Source organism: Rhinoderma darwinii, chromosome 5, assembly GCF_050947455.1.
Source record: "Rhinoderma darwinii isolate aRhiDar2 chromosome 5, aRhiDar2.hap1, whole genome shotgun sequence".
Lineage (NCBI taxonomy): Eukaryota > Metazoa > Chordata > Amphibia > Anura > Rhinodermatidae > Rhinoderma > Rhinoderma darwinii.
In genome coordinates, this window is record NC_134691.1 from 294,193,074 (window position 1) to 294,207,329 (window position 14,256).

Below are 14,256 nucleotides of genomic sequence, written 5' to 3' on the forward strand. Positions count from 1 at the left end.
GTATTATCACAAAGTTTCAGATTGTGCGCTTTTTTAACTTTTTTTTTTTTACAAATACACCCCATTGCCTCTGTAAAGTTTAATAACCATGCACATGCTTGAACAGCTATACTGATTAAGAAATGCTTCAGCCCCCTCCCAGAATCCCCCAACATATAAAGACTCCCATTAAGTTTACTGTCCTGCAGCCTATTAGCGGATACAGTTTTTTCAGGTGACCTTTGTAGTCTCTATGGCCCATTAGATCGATGGGACAGACTTTGATTTTCCCGCTACTATCCTGCTCTGATTTAAGAATGGCTCCCACATATAAAGGAACCATTTCTGATATTATATATTTGTTAGGGCATGGCTGAAAATACAATTTTGTAGCATTCAACAGTAGGTTCATCAAATGGAAACCTGATATAACTTGCATCTAATATCATAAATTAAATCCCTGATAATAGGAGAATGAGAATTCAGCCCAAATCACCTCAGAACTAGCCCAGATTGGACACTAGCCTAATTAGACAATAAGGTTGCCAGATTGGCAGTGGTAATCTAAAGGAGTATACATGGCCAAGAACATGATTTCAAATGTCACATCACCACTTTGTATTTCTACAGTAGATGACATACAGATCTACAAGTGCAGAAATTGCTATTTAACTCTTTTGGAGCTATATGATTTGTACATTGAGATACCTCAACTAAATTGTAACAGGTTTAATTGCAGTCCTATGTAAAACTTGATCGCACATTGAAGCTGCAGTCACAATAAAACTTGCACTGCCGGGCTATAGTCACGTAGTTTTTTTTTGTTATACATTCAATGAATGCACTAGGAATGCGGAGGCATCCTGCAAAGAAATATACACCAGGCAATATTTGTTTCTATAACCCGGGAGCCTATGGGTGATGTAAGCAACTATATGACATATGTTGCATGTATCGGGAGATTTCCCTAAAGACTTGTATTGTCTCCCAGGGAAGGGGGGGATGGGAGTGGAAATGCCTGTGTCATTTATCTTCATGATTGATAAAATGATGCATTTGCTCCAAATAACAGATCTGATCTTGACACATGGCAGTTCTATAGCTTAGGGTGGTTTCACATAAGCCAATGCACCCGCTAATGGGCGCCAATCAACAATACATATCATGTCGATCGGTGCTCATTTGCTTGATTTAAGCATTAATGTAAAATTGTGTAACTTTTAATTATACAAAAAATAACATTAGTTTGCTGAAACCGGACAACCCCTTTAATCATACCATGTAATGTCCCCATACAATTGCATCTAAGTCAAACATGTCTTACATTTCTATATGTTTACTACATATGTTTATTATTGCCCAATACGTTTATATAAGTTTTTCAGCTTATACGTTTTTTCTTGTCCTTATAGAATAGTATACAAAAAGTGGTATGAAGAGGCCTGCGTCTTAGATTTACTTTTAACTATTATGATCAGCGTCCACATGTACATATGCCAGAAGGTCTTTTACATTTTGTTTGAGGTCTATGGCTGCATTAAATTATTATATTATATTATAACTGCAGTCTCCAACTTGTGGCTCCATAGCTGTTCCAAAACTGTAACTCCCAGCATGTCCTGACAGCCCCAGCATGCTGGGAGTAGTCGTTTTTTGTTCTGTCTGGGCACGCTGGATATTGTCGTTTTTCAGAAGCTGGAGAGCTACAGGTTCAGGACCATTGTATTACAATGGTGTGTAGAATTTTTCTGTTACACTATAAGTTGTGTGGCATCTGGTGTCATCAACGTCGAGGTCACAGGATACATTATGATTTACTCTGCACAGCTTAACATTAACATGGGCTGCCGCTTGGTGCATGATTCATGTCTCTCCACTTCTTAAAGCTTAATATTGTTTTTTATTTTGTCCCAGGGCCACCCTCACTAAGCAAGCAATGGGGCAGCAGTTTTCTTTAATTCAGCAAATCTGTTTCCTGCATAGTGGAGTCGATTTTTCATATTAACAGGGCTTCCATTGTCATTCTTCTTGTCTGTTATCCAAAGAGGAAAAGAGTGACTAGGAATGTTTCTCTTAAGAACATTTACAACTGACTGTGAATGGTTCCCCAGGGCTTTGCCTCCATTAAGTTCTTTACAAAGAAATGTGATTTCCAAGAAAGCTCAGGTTTTGCAATATGAGCTGCTGGGGATGTTTGTGACACAGTGTACCACCCATTGCCCTGGCACTGGACAGGTTAATGTCTGCATCTCTGTGAACTTGGTAGGATCTAAGCTCTCTTTTAGAAAGAAATGATCACATTGTTTTCCCATACAGTCATTACACATTATTTGTTTAATTGTCCAATTTTCTTCTATTTGATTCCTTAAACTGCACTTTTTAATGACTGTAATTCGGTCTTTTAGAAAGTAACAACTAGACGTTTCCTAGAGAATCAATAAATTAATAATTGTGTTTGTGTAAATAATATGGACGAATTCTGGGTATTTTGTAGTATGACTTTAGACGAGCTAGTCACTTAATCAGAGATGTTCAGTCGAATGACTGGCTGAGCGTCAAAGTGCGCAGGGCAATGTGATCTACTTCATTTTTGAGCCCCGTAGAGTACAAGCATTACTGATAGTCTGGTTTAAATTATTATTACATGTAATTTAAAAAATCTACTTTTTTTATTTAAATGGGTTGGATCAGGGGCGGACATACCGCATGTGCAGCCGGTGCAGCTGCACAAGGGCCCCGCGTGGGAAGGGGGCCCGTTCAGTGGCGTAACTACCACAGTAGCAGCCGTAGCAGCTGCTACGGGGCCCGCGGCATGGGGGGGCCCGTGTCGCCCTGACAGGCACATTACATTTTATGTACCAGGCCTGGCGGCACGGGCCCCCTCATGCCTAGTAGCATCACAACACTAGGCATGAGGGGAGGGATGGGGCGGGGGCCCGGTGATAGCCGCCACACTGCACTACCAATCGGGAGGGAGGGGGCGGGTGCCCGGGCCCGGTGATAGCCGCTACACTGCACTGCCAATCTGGCACAGATGAATAGGACAGGACGGCGATGCTGGTGGTAGGAGGAGCGCTCAGGCAGGGGAGAGGACAGGGGGCGGTGCGACGTAAGACTTCGGGCGGCTGGACAGTACAGTCAGGACTGCCGGAGAACTCATAGGATGAGCGGAGGACAGACACAGGACGAGTGGAGGACGTGCAGACTGCAGAGGACAGGTAGATGAAGTTAAAAAGTTCATGTCAGAAGGGAGAAGTTTTTATGTAGAAAAATCTGCCTCATAATTCCTTCCGGAATTTTGAGGCATATTTTGACCTGCCGGTAGAACACTTCCCGCGTTTTTCATTGCGTTTTTTTGTGGCGTTTTTCGGCCATCGGGCCGTGGGCAGGGAAACGCAGCAAAAAACGCATTTTCTGCCTGCCATTGTTGTCAATGGGAAGTCAGAGACAGAAACGCCCGAAGAAAGGGCATTGCGCTTCTTTTTCCCGCATGCGGTTTTTACTGCTCGCAGGAAAAATTTCATGGATTTCAATGGGAGGCACTTTCTGACGTTTTTCGCGAAAAAAACCTCAGTGTGAACTCCCCCTAACACAGGGGCGTAACTACTGCTATAGCAGCCGTAGCGGCTGCTACGGGGCCGCGGCATGAGGGGGCCCGCGTCACCTGCCGGCACGGGCCCCAACCTTGGCCGGAATCTCCGCTAGTTGCCGCTATGGCTGCTACAGCGCGATGCCACGGAACACTACGGCAGAGCAGGGAGTATCTCCCCGCTCTGCCATTAAACATAAGACATGTATCCCCTATCCACAGGATAGGGGATACGTGTGTGATCGCTGGCATTGATAGGGAGAACGGGGGACCGAAAGTCCCCTGAAGTTCTCCATCACAAACCTCGGACTTCCGGGGTCTGTGTCGGCAGCTCCGTAGAAATGAATGGAGCGCCGGTCACACTTGAGCTGCGCAGACACCGGAAGTCAGAGGTGAGTGATGGAGAACTTCGGGGGACTTTCGGTCCCCCGCTCTCCCTATCAATGCCAGCGATCACACATGTATCCCCTATCCTGTGGATAGGGGATACATGTCTTTTGTCTTTTCACACTGTAGGTCGCATTTTTTTGAGTGATTGGGGGTGTATGGCGTTCCCTACAGGGGGGGGGCTGTATAGCGTTCCCTACAGGGGGGGGCTGTAAGGCGTTCCCTACAGGGGGCTGTATAGCGTTCCCTACAGGGGGGGCTGTATAGCGTTCCCTACAGGGGGGTCTGTATGGCGTTCCCTAAAGGGGGGTCTGTATGGCGTTCCCTACAGGGGGGGGCTGTATGACTTTCCCTACAGACCCCCCCTGTAGGGAACGCCATACAGAACCCCTGTAGATAACGCCATACAGACCCCACTGTAGATAACGCCATAAAGTCCCCCCTGTAGATAACACCATACAGCCCCCTGTAGATAACGCCATACAGCCCCCCTGTAGATAACGCCATACAGCCCCCTCTGTAGATAGCGCCATACAGTCCCCCCTGTAGATAGCGCCATACAGTCCCCCCTGTAGATAGCGCCATACAGTCCCCCCTGTAGATAGCGCCATACAGTCCCCCCTGTAGATAGCGCCATACAGTCCCCCCTGTAGATAGCGCCATACAGACCCCCCTGTAGATAGCGCCATACAGACCCCTCTGTAGATAGCGCCATACAGTCCCCCCTGTAGATAACGCCATACAGCCCCCTCTGTTGATAGCGCCATACAGTCCCCCCTGTAGATAACGCCATACAGCCCCCTCTGTAGATATCTTGAGATTCAGTCCTGCTTGATAGGTAACAGTGCAGTAAGCTAAGCATGATAAGATCATCTAAATTATTGCATCTCAGTTGCATGAGTGCTTTGTGTTATATTCAATGATTCAATTTAACCTAAGTCTCTAAATGTGGGCAAAGAAAATAAAAAAACTATACTCACCTCCTCCCTCGCCTCCGTTCACCCGCCGCAGCCCCCATCCTCCTGTCTCGGTCTGTGTTACAAGTGTACAAGGCTGCACTGGTGACGCGCTGCCGATGGCACGTGACCGCTGCTGCCAATAACTCCTCATTGGTGTGCTGCTGAGGACAGTAGTTCCACAGCAAATCGCTGTTGAGGGCATTGATTGGCTGCAGCGGTCATGTGCCATCGACCGCGCGTCACCACAGCAGCTTTGTAAACACAGAAAGGGATAGGGGCTGCGGAGGGGGAACGGAGGCGCCGGAGGAGGTGAGTATAGGTTTTTCATTTTCTTTGCCCACATTTAGGGACTTAGTTTAGATAAGAATTTAACCCGGAAAAAAATGTGTTACTTGTGTTCTAAACTGGTAATAAAATGTACAATATAAATCTTCCTTCATAATTTTTATTAGTAAGGTTTATTTTTATATGCATATATATGTTTAGGTAACTTTGTCGGTATTGGGGGGGGGGGGCGGGGGGGCCCTGGCACATTATCTGCACAGGGGCCTTTTGCAGTCTGTGTCCGCCACTGGGTTGGATGACACTTTTTTGTTACAAGCGGGGCCCCAATAACTAGCTGATGTTGGGTGGAGGAGGATTGTTTAAATTGTTGTCGGTGGGGAAAACTGGTAAAGGGTTCTCATTTCCTCTATGACTCTCGGCATAGGAACTCATGCACATGGCTTTATTAATGCAATAAATATCCATGCAATATCCAAGTTCTATAGAGCTGCAATAGGGCACCCAAAGGCTTCTATGGGGGCTTACTGTCCCTGTGTATGCCTCCAATTTCCTACAAAGGAATACCAATGTTGTTTCATGCCCCGTCCCATCAGACGCCGTATTACAGACGTTTTCTTTCCTAGAAACATTGCTCCTAGGGGAGAAAATTTTGACATACAGCGCCCAAACAAAGTGCCTGCAGCTCCGTAGTATGAAGCCATAGGGTTGCCGTGTGTATATGGCTTGACTGTGTTCAATATATACAGTATTCAGACTGCCACTATTTTATTAGTTCAAGCTAACTGTATAGCTCCCTTTATTTAAGTACATTTGATGATGTAGTTGATCATTATTCCATCCATGCTGTAGTAGAAATTAGTACTTTATACATTGACTTTCTTTTACACAACAGCTAATTTGAAGCAGAACTGCAGTATAAAGCATGGGGGGAACATGGAAGTAGGCTGGGCCTTTGACTAGATAGGAAGTGGATTTCAGACTACTTCATAATCCCGTTCTACAATAAAGCTATCCAAGCTGTAGTCACTGATCATAGCTTTGCTCTAAGAGCAGAGATACAAAAGACTTAAGCAGTTACCACTGTAGAAAATAAATTACAGGTAAGCAATATCCTTGACTATTTTATATAATTGTGTTAAGACCACAATTGGACATCCACGTTACTTTCCCAAGCGATGTGTGACTTTACTTACACGCGTTTCCTACAAGATTGATTGGTCATGTCTGCTTTCTGCAGGCAGTATTTGCCCCTTTAAGCATATCCCTCCTACAGAGTAAATATGGCCACTCAGTCCTGCATGGGTCACAGGCAAACAGTGAGTCCATCTGCAGTCCCTGAGAACCGTATTTGGGGTTTGAATCTTAACAGCATGTTCAGCTCTTTCCCAAGTTATATGATCTTCAATAACATTAAAGGGGTATTCCCATCTTAGACATTAATGGCATAACCACAGGATATGCCATAAGTGCCTGATAGATGTGAGTCCCAGCTCTGGGACCCACACCTATATTGAAAATGGGGGTCACTCAACCCCTGTGGCTTCTAGTGCGGCTGCCTCTGGCTGCAGAATTCAGGCGGGGACTAGTGGAGAGAGGATCACGCATGTGCTCTACATTTTGTTGTTATGGATGCAGCCGAGCAGTGCTTGCTCAGCTGTTTCTGTAACTCCCATTGAACAGAATAAAGAGAGCCACGCGCATATGTGATTCTCTTTCCACTAGTCCCCGTCTGGATTCTGAGGCCAGCAGCCGCCGCACTAGGTGACCTCTGTTCTCAATATAGGTGCGGGTCCCAGAGCTGCTACCCGCATCTATCAGATATTTATGGCATATCCTGCGGTTATGCCATGAATATCTAAGATGAGAACACCCCTTTAGGCTTCTCTTGCTGTTGTTGCTTTGTATATATATATATATATATATATATATATATATATATATATATATATATATATATATATATATATATATATATATATATATATAATATTTAAGAATCTAAATACACTTTTTTTTTCTTCCGTTTTTGTTAACAGTTGCAGCAGGAATTACTGGCAATGAAACAACAACAGGAGCTCTTAGAGAGGGAGAAGGAACATAAATTGGAGCAGCAGAGACAGGAGCAGGAAGCAGAGCGGCATCGACGTGAGCAGCAACTTATGCACCCACGTAACAAGGAGAGAGGCAAAGAAAGTAAGGAGGGCAACAGCCATGTGCAGTCACCTTAATAAAACGTATTTCTACCATTCACACTGTAATTGAACTAGTTTTTAGATGTGAAGAATAAAGGAGGTTTTGTGATCTAATGAAAAACACAGAGGACTACCTATAGTATATGTGTCTGAATGCTCACCAGGTGATGTCACCATAGCTCAGAAGTATGTAATCACAACAGTAAATGTGAGTGGCTCATCTGTGGTGAAAATAATAATGGCCGAGTGCAAGGGTTTGATTCTACCTTGTCTACGAAATCTAATAAGAAATAACCAGTTACCCGCTCTCTAGGCTGCCATGCAATATTTTGCAAAGTGCAAAGTGCAATACGTGTAGTTGATGTATAACAAAACACAAATAGTTTCAATTATCCAATAATATAAAATGAAACTTTCGAAAAAAAATGTAAACATTAGAGTCATATAGGTATATATCTACTCTCTTTACCAAATTAAAAACATAACACTTTAAATTCATGAAAAAATGGGGAGGAATCCTCCAGCTCACCCACTGAGCCATGATAAAGGACAGAAGTGTTGTCCGAAACGCGTAGGCTACTGCTACCACTCCCCTTGCACTTGAACCTTTAATCATTGAATTAAACTTGGAACTGTGGTTCCTTTTTATAATCCTTAACAGGCGCTGGATCATTTCTTCGTTTTCTTGCTACTTTAAATTCATCTAATAACCGTATCCAGGGGTAATATTACAGATCAAAAACTGTTAACAAACCAATAAAACACTGGCGGAGATCTCGCAATTATTGGACAATAATGAATAGCAAACATATTTCAAATATATGTAGGACCAAGGATGCAATTTTTCCCTAACTTATAACCACAGTCTCATGCCATCCCAGAATTCATTCAACATTCGCTTGTATGGTGTTCGCCATGCATATTATAACTTTCCAAATGAATGTAATAATAACCAAATGAATATAGCTTGTGCGCAGAATTGTGCTACTCACTGTTCCCTTTACAGACAGTACATTAGTAAGTGACTAATCCTACCACAGATAAATCTTTTGCACTCAATTTTTAAAGATCTGGAAATCCCTTTAAGGTTCTGCTCATACTTCCATCATGGATTTTGTTCTTAAAGGGATCCTGTCATCAACATCTTACCTGTTAAACTCACCTGACCCCTCAATGGCCGCAGCTGTCCAGAGTTCATTCCTGTTCTCTTCTTTCCTGAAGTCCTCCTCTGTCAGTAAATATAGTCGTTTAAACTTTTCCCGCCTTTTATGGTAATTATTTTTCCCTCTGGGATGCAGCTTCTTAACCACGCCCACTGCCACCACCTGTCCGGCCCTGACTGGCTAAGGAGCTATCAATCAAAAAGAAGGAGGTGGAGTCCACTCTGAGATGCTGGAGGAATGAAAATCTGACTCTTTTCAGATGAAGATTTGACTCTTTTCTGCTCATTTGCATACGGTGTGGGACCACTGAAAAACGGAATACTAAAGCTACAGAGCTTACTTAGAACATATTTATAGCTTAGATGACAATGATTTTTCACCCACTTTCACCAGGTATTGCTGGCTTTATAGCTAAAATGCTGGTGACAGGATCCCTTTAAAGGGGTTGTCCAGTCCCTAAAATTGATGGCCTAGGTAGGCTATCAATTTTAGGGACTGGACAACCCCTTTAAGAACGAGTGCTGCACCTCCTTCAAAACAGCTGATCGGCTGGTGTTTCGGGAGTCGGACCCCAACCAATCAGCTATTGATAGCCTATCCTGAGGATAGGTCATCAATTTTTAGGGACTAGACAACCCCTTTAATGTAGCCATGACAGCTATGAGTCTATGACAAACATGGAATCCATCAGGTTTCCATTGGCGGTTCTAATATTTTGTACTGTCAAAAACAACACAACCTCAATGAAACGGGAAGAAAATGACAATATGAAAATTATTTTGCGTGATATTGTGTGGTTGATTAACAATGAGGACAGAAATTCACCTATAGGGGACATCTAAAAAAAAAAGTTTCTTAACGTTTGTATAAAATCTTGGGCCTAAGTGTCATTACAATCAACCATTCAGATAACCGCTTTCAATTTTCCTAGAGTTTATACAGAAATAAAAGAGGTGATCTGATTGATTACTTTTTGCAACACGTGTTTAGGAACCTGGAACACATACATAGAGATTTTATGTAGATTTCTGTATGCACATTCTTGAACTGTGGTTACATGAGATAAACGCAGTAGCTTGTGTTAAAGCCAGTCTCAATAAACATTTTATTTAAATACACAAGTGGTAGCCATTTTGAAAGTGTAAAAAACTTTTGAGACAGCAACCTATGAGGTCACTAAAATCAGTGACATCATCAAATATTTATAATATATTTTGCAGTACCCTTTCATGTCCTGTAGATGTCACTTTTACCATACTGTAGGTTTCAGTCAGGAGGAAAAGGGGCTGGTGCAGAGGGCCACAAACAATAACTTCGATGTTGTGCCAATCACACACATAGGGGCTGCAATACTATAACTTATCAATGAATGGTAAGAATTCTGGACAAACACAAAGATGTATAAGTACCATATTAATGTGACCACTAAAAAAAATACTACCAAGTGTGGTAAGTTGCTATAAATACTCATGTTGCTGTCGTGATATAATAGATTTCCATTACTAAGGCAAAAAATCTAACAACAACAAAAACCCAATACAATTTCTAAACATACTTTATCATTATTTTATATATTTTTTCATTTCTTTTTTTCCCACAATTCCACTTTGCATTTGTAATCAGTGACTATTACGGATTGTCACATAGAACTATAGACTCTTTCTTCACAGACAGAAACAAATTGCATATGGCAACTTGACCTTTAAGCAATTGATCAAATTTCCCATAAATCCACATTCCTCTTTTTCTTTTAACATGTTAGCTGGCAAGAAATACTTTACTATTAAAGTATTCTCTCCTATGGATTAACTAACCACATTCCATATTGTGAGGCAGATAAGTTTGCCCTGTGAAAGTTCCACTATGGGCCTGATGGACATATTTAGCCAATAATGGAGGTCTGAAGCTCAGGATATCTATAGGGCCAAAAGCCACATTCAAGGGCTGCACGGTGCTCATTGATTTCCTATTGTCCTTCGGAAACTAAAGGGGGTTTTACACTGGACGATTATCGGGCAGACGCGCGTTCTAGGAATGCTCGTTGCCGATAATTTCCCAGTGTAAACAGGGGAACGATCAGCAGATGAACGAGCAGGAAAACTTTAAGGCTGGGTTCACACAGAGTTTTTTGCAGGAGGAAATTCTGCCTCAAAATTCCGTTTGGAATTTTGAGGTAGATTTTCCTCTGCCTGCACGCCGATTTTTGCCGCGTTTTTCGCCTGCGGCCAATGAGCGCCACGGGCAACAAATGCAACGGCATACACTTTCTCTGCCTCCCATTGATGTCAATGGTAGGTCAGAGGCATAAATGCCCGAAGATGTGGCATGTCCCTTCTTTTTCCCGTGAGACGGTTTTTCCGAGCGGTATTTTCGGCTGTTTTTCTGCGCGTTTTGCGGCGCGGTTTCCGTGTCAAAAAACTCATCAAAAAACTTTGTGTGAACTCCACCTAAGAAAGATTATACAGCCATTTTTACATGGATTTTCAAAGTAAGTACACCAGCTTCATTAGATCTAAGAGATTTATTTAATAATGTATCCAATTTATAGTGTAAAATTTGGTCACAGATACTCTTAACTTATCTTGAAAGGTTATGGGCACAGGAGGAAGCATCCCTCTTTTGAAATTTGTAGTCCATCCTAAAGCATGTTGAGTGTTGCCTAGGAAATTACTGGACAAGTGATGAAAAGAAGGTTTAGATTTTTTTTTTAATTCATAATTTTTTTAAATTTAAATAGTATTTAGGAGAAACCACTAAATGTTGAATGAACCCTGAGATGAATCTTTTTGGCTTGTGAAGTTAAAGAGGCTCTGTCACCAGATTCTGCAACCCCTATCTGCTATTGCAGCAGATAGGCGCTGCAATGTAGATTACAGTAATGTTTTTATTTTTAAAAAACGAGCATTTTTGGCCAAGTTATGACCATTTTTGTAGTTATGCAAATGAGGCATGCAAAAGTCCAAGTGGGTGTGTTTAAAAGTAAAAGTCCAAGTGGGCGTGTATTATGTGCGTACATCGGGGCGTTTTTAATACTTTTACTAGCTGGGCGCTCTGAAGAGAAGTATCATCCACTTCTCTTCAGAACGCCCAGCTTCTGACAGTGCATATCTGTGACGTCACTCACAGGTCCTGCATCGTGTCGGCCACATCGGCACCAGAGGCTACAGTTGATTCTGCAGCAGCATCGGCGTTAGCAGGTAAATCGATGTAGCTACTTACCTGCAAACGCTGATGCTGCTGCAGAATCAACTGTAGCCTCTGGTGCCGATGTGGCCGACACGATGCAGGACCTGTGAGTGACGTCACAGATCTGCACTGTCAGAAGCTGGGCGTTCTTAAGAGAAGTGGATGATACTTCTCATCAGAAAGCCCAGCTAGTAAAAGTATTAAAAACGCCCCGATGTACGCACATAATACACGCCCACTTGGACTTTTACTTTTAAACACACCCACTTGGACTTTTGCAAGCCTCATTTGCATAACTACAAAAATGGTCATAACTTGGCCAAAAATGCTCGTTTTTTAAAAATAAAAACGTTACTGTAATCTACATTGCAGCGCCTATCTGCTGCAATAGCAGATAGGGGTTGCAAAATCTGGTGACAGAGCCTCTTTAAAGGGGTTTTCCAGCCAATAAAAATTGATGGCCTGTCCTGATAGGCCATCAATTTCTGATGGGTCTGGGTCCGACTCCTGGGTCTCTCGCCGATCAACTGTTTTGAAGGGGCCGCTTTGCTTCATTTCTTCTTGCTCGCTGTGAATCTTCGACACACATTTATTAGCGATTCACAGATATTCCAACCTTTTCTTCCATTCACTTCAATGGGAGAAAAGGCTGCAATACCTGTGAATCACCAATAAATGCGCGTCGAACATTCACAGTGAGCAAGAAGAACTAAAGGGTAAGCAGAGCTCGTAGGAGCACTGCGGCCCCTCCAAAATAGCTGATCGGCGGGGGTCCTGGGAGTTGGACCCTGACCCATTAGCTATTGATATATAACTGAGGATAGGCCATCGATTTTTACTGGCGGGAAAACCCCTTTAAAAACAGTAAATACTGAAAGATGACATTGTGCATGATATTGTTTCTTTGTTTTTCTTTTATATGTATGTGATTGTTTCTTAAATCTATTATTTGCTATTCATATGTTTAATTTAGAAAATGCAGATGATGTTAGCACCAGTGGACACTTCCCTAGGCTCTTGTCCTACTGTTTCCTCATCACTGTATTTTTAGATGTTCCTTGAGTCGGATGTACTGGTTTCTTTAGACACAACAAACATTGTTAGTCAGCAACCTTGAACATTTTTAGAGGTTAAAATATATCTGCAGGATGTTTCGATAAAGAGGAACCAAAAAGATCTAAGGCTATTTTTGAACAATCGGTGTTATATGTGCTTGCTCACTAGAGGGAGACAAATACATGCAGTTTTCTTTGAAGATGAACAGTTCGTATCTTATATAGAGAAGACCACAGTTCATACTTTTAAATACTAAATGGGTGTTTTAAAAAACAAACGCAGTATTAGTCAAATTTATATTTTAGTTAATAGGATTAATATATGTCATTTTGTGACAAAAAAAAAAAGTTAGCCTAATATTACACAGCCTGATATTTCTGCATCATGTAGGGTAGGGCTAATGTAGTCAAATAAAATTGTGATGTAAACAATACTCCCCTTCCTATGAGAAAGGGAACCTTGTCACTCACAGCAAAGATTTCAATCATAAGCAGTTGTATTTGTCGGTGGGAAAGGTAGCCTTGTATGGACAGCTCTAGTGCTTCCGGAGATGGTATATGGTACTCCTTTATAGTTTCCTTGATAGCCCTGAACTGGTCTAAAATAATAGCTATGAAAAAATGTCAAGATATCACATTTTAAAAAGATGAAATGTATCCCCTGATCTTGAGGATTGTAGCTGGAGTGGTTGTATGATTTCATGCGCTGATCCAAATGAATGGAATACAATATGTACTAGATCCCTACTGACATATTTTATGTCCACGGTTGGAATGAATATAAACAAATCTTATCCCACCCCCAATGGCAAAGAAGAAATAATGATGATAATAATAATAATAATAATAATAATAATAATAATAATAATAATAATAATAATAATAATAATAATAATAATGATAATAATAATAAAATAGTATATAGTAATATAATATAACAAAAAAATTATGAAATGAGTCTTTGACACATCAAGTTCTAGCAACTTGATTAAACGATGGTGCTTCCAAAATGTTATTATGCAGTCTTGCTTTTAGTCATCACAGATAATCCAATATACTTTAATTTTGATCTTAGAAATAGTTTTGGACCCTATACTTATTAGACAAGTTGTGCTGCATGTCTAATTTCCTCATTAAGACATCTTGACCGATCAGCAAGATGGATCACATGACGCACTTCTAGAATTGCAAGTGTCAGGGCATGCCCACACGTGGCGGATTTCCTCCGCAACTGTCCGCATCAATGCCGCGGCGGATCTGCCCAAAATGTGCAGTAAATTGATGCGGACTAGCTGCTTCATACTTACCGGCCGTTGTCTTGGTGACGCGTCCCTCTTTCGGCATCCAGCCCGACCTCCCTGGATGACGCGGCAGCCGTCACTTAGACTGAAACGTCATCCTGGGAAGCCGGACTGGAGGAAGAAGCAGGGAGTTCTCGGTATGTATGAACTTCTATTTTTT

The 14,256-nt window shown here is 42.0% G+C and overlaps 1 protein-coding gene across 2 annotated transcripts in view; it reads left to right on the plus strand.

Annotated features, from left to right (window-relative positions):
• HDAC9 (histone deacetylase 9) overlaps positions 1-14,256 on the plus strand; it is a 407,399-nt gene that overhangs the window by 311,419 nt on the left and 81,724 nt on the right. For both annotated transcript variants that reach the window (XM_075827302.1, XM_075827303.1), the window contains one exon: positions 7,236-7,392. In XM_075827302.1, the coding sequence (XP_075683417.1) occupies positions 7,236-7,392 (157 nt within the window). The remainder of the gene's footprint in view (positions 1-7,235; positions 7,393-14,256) is intronic.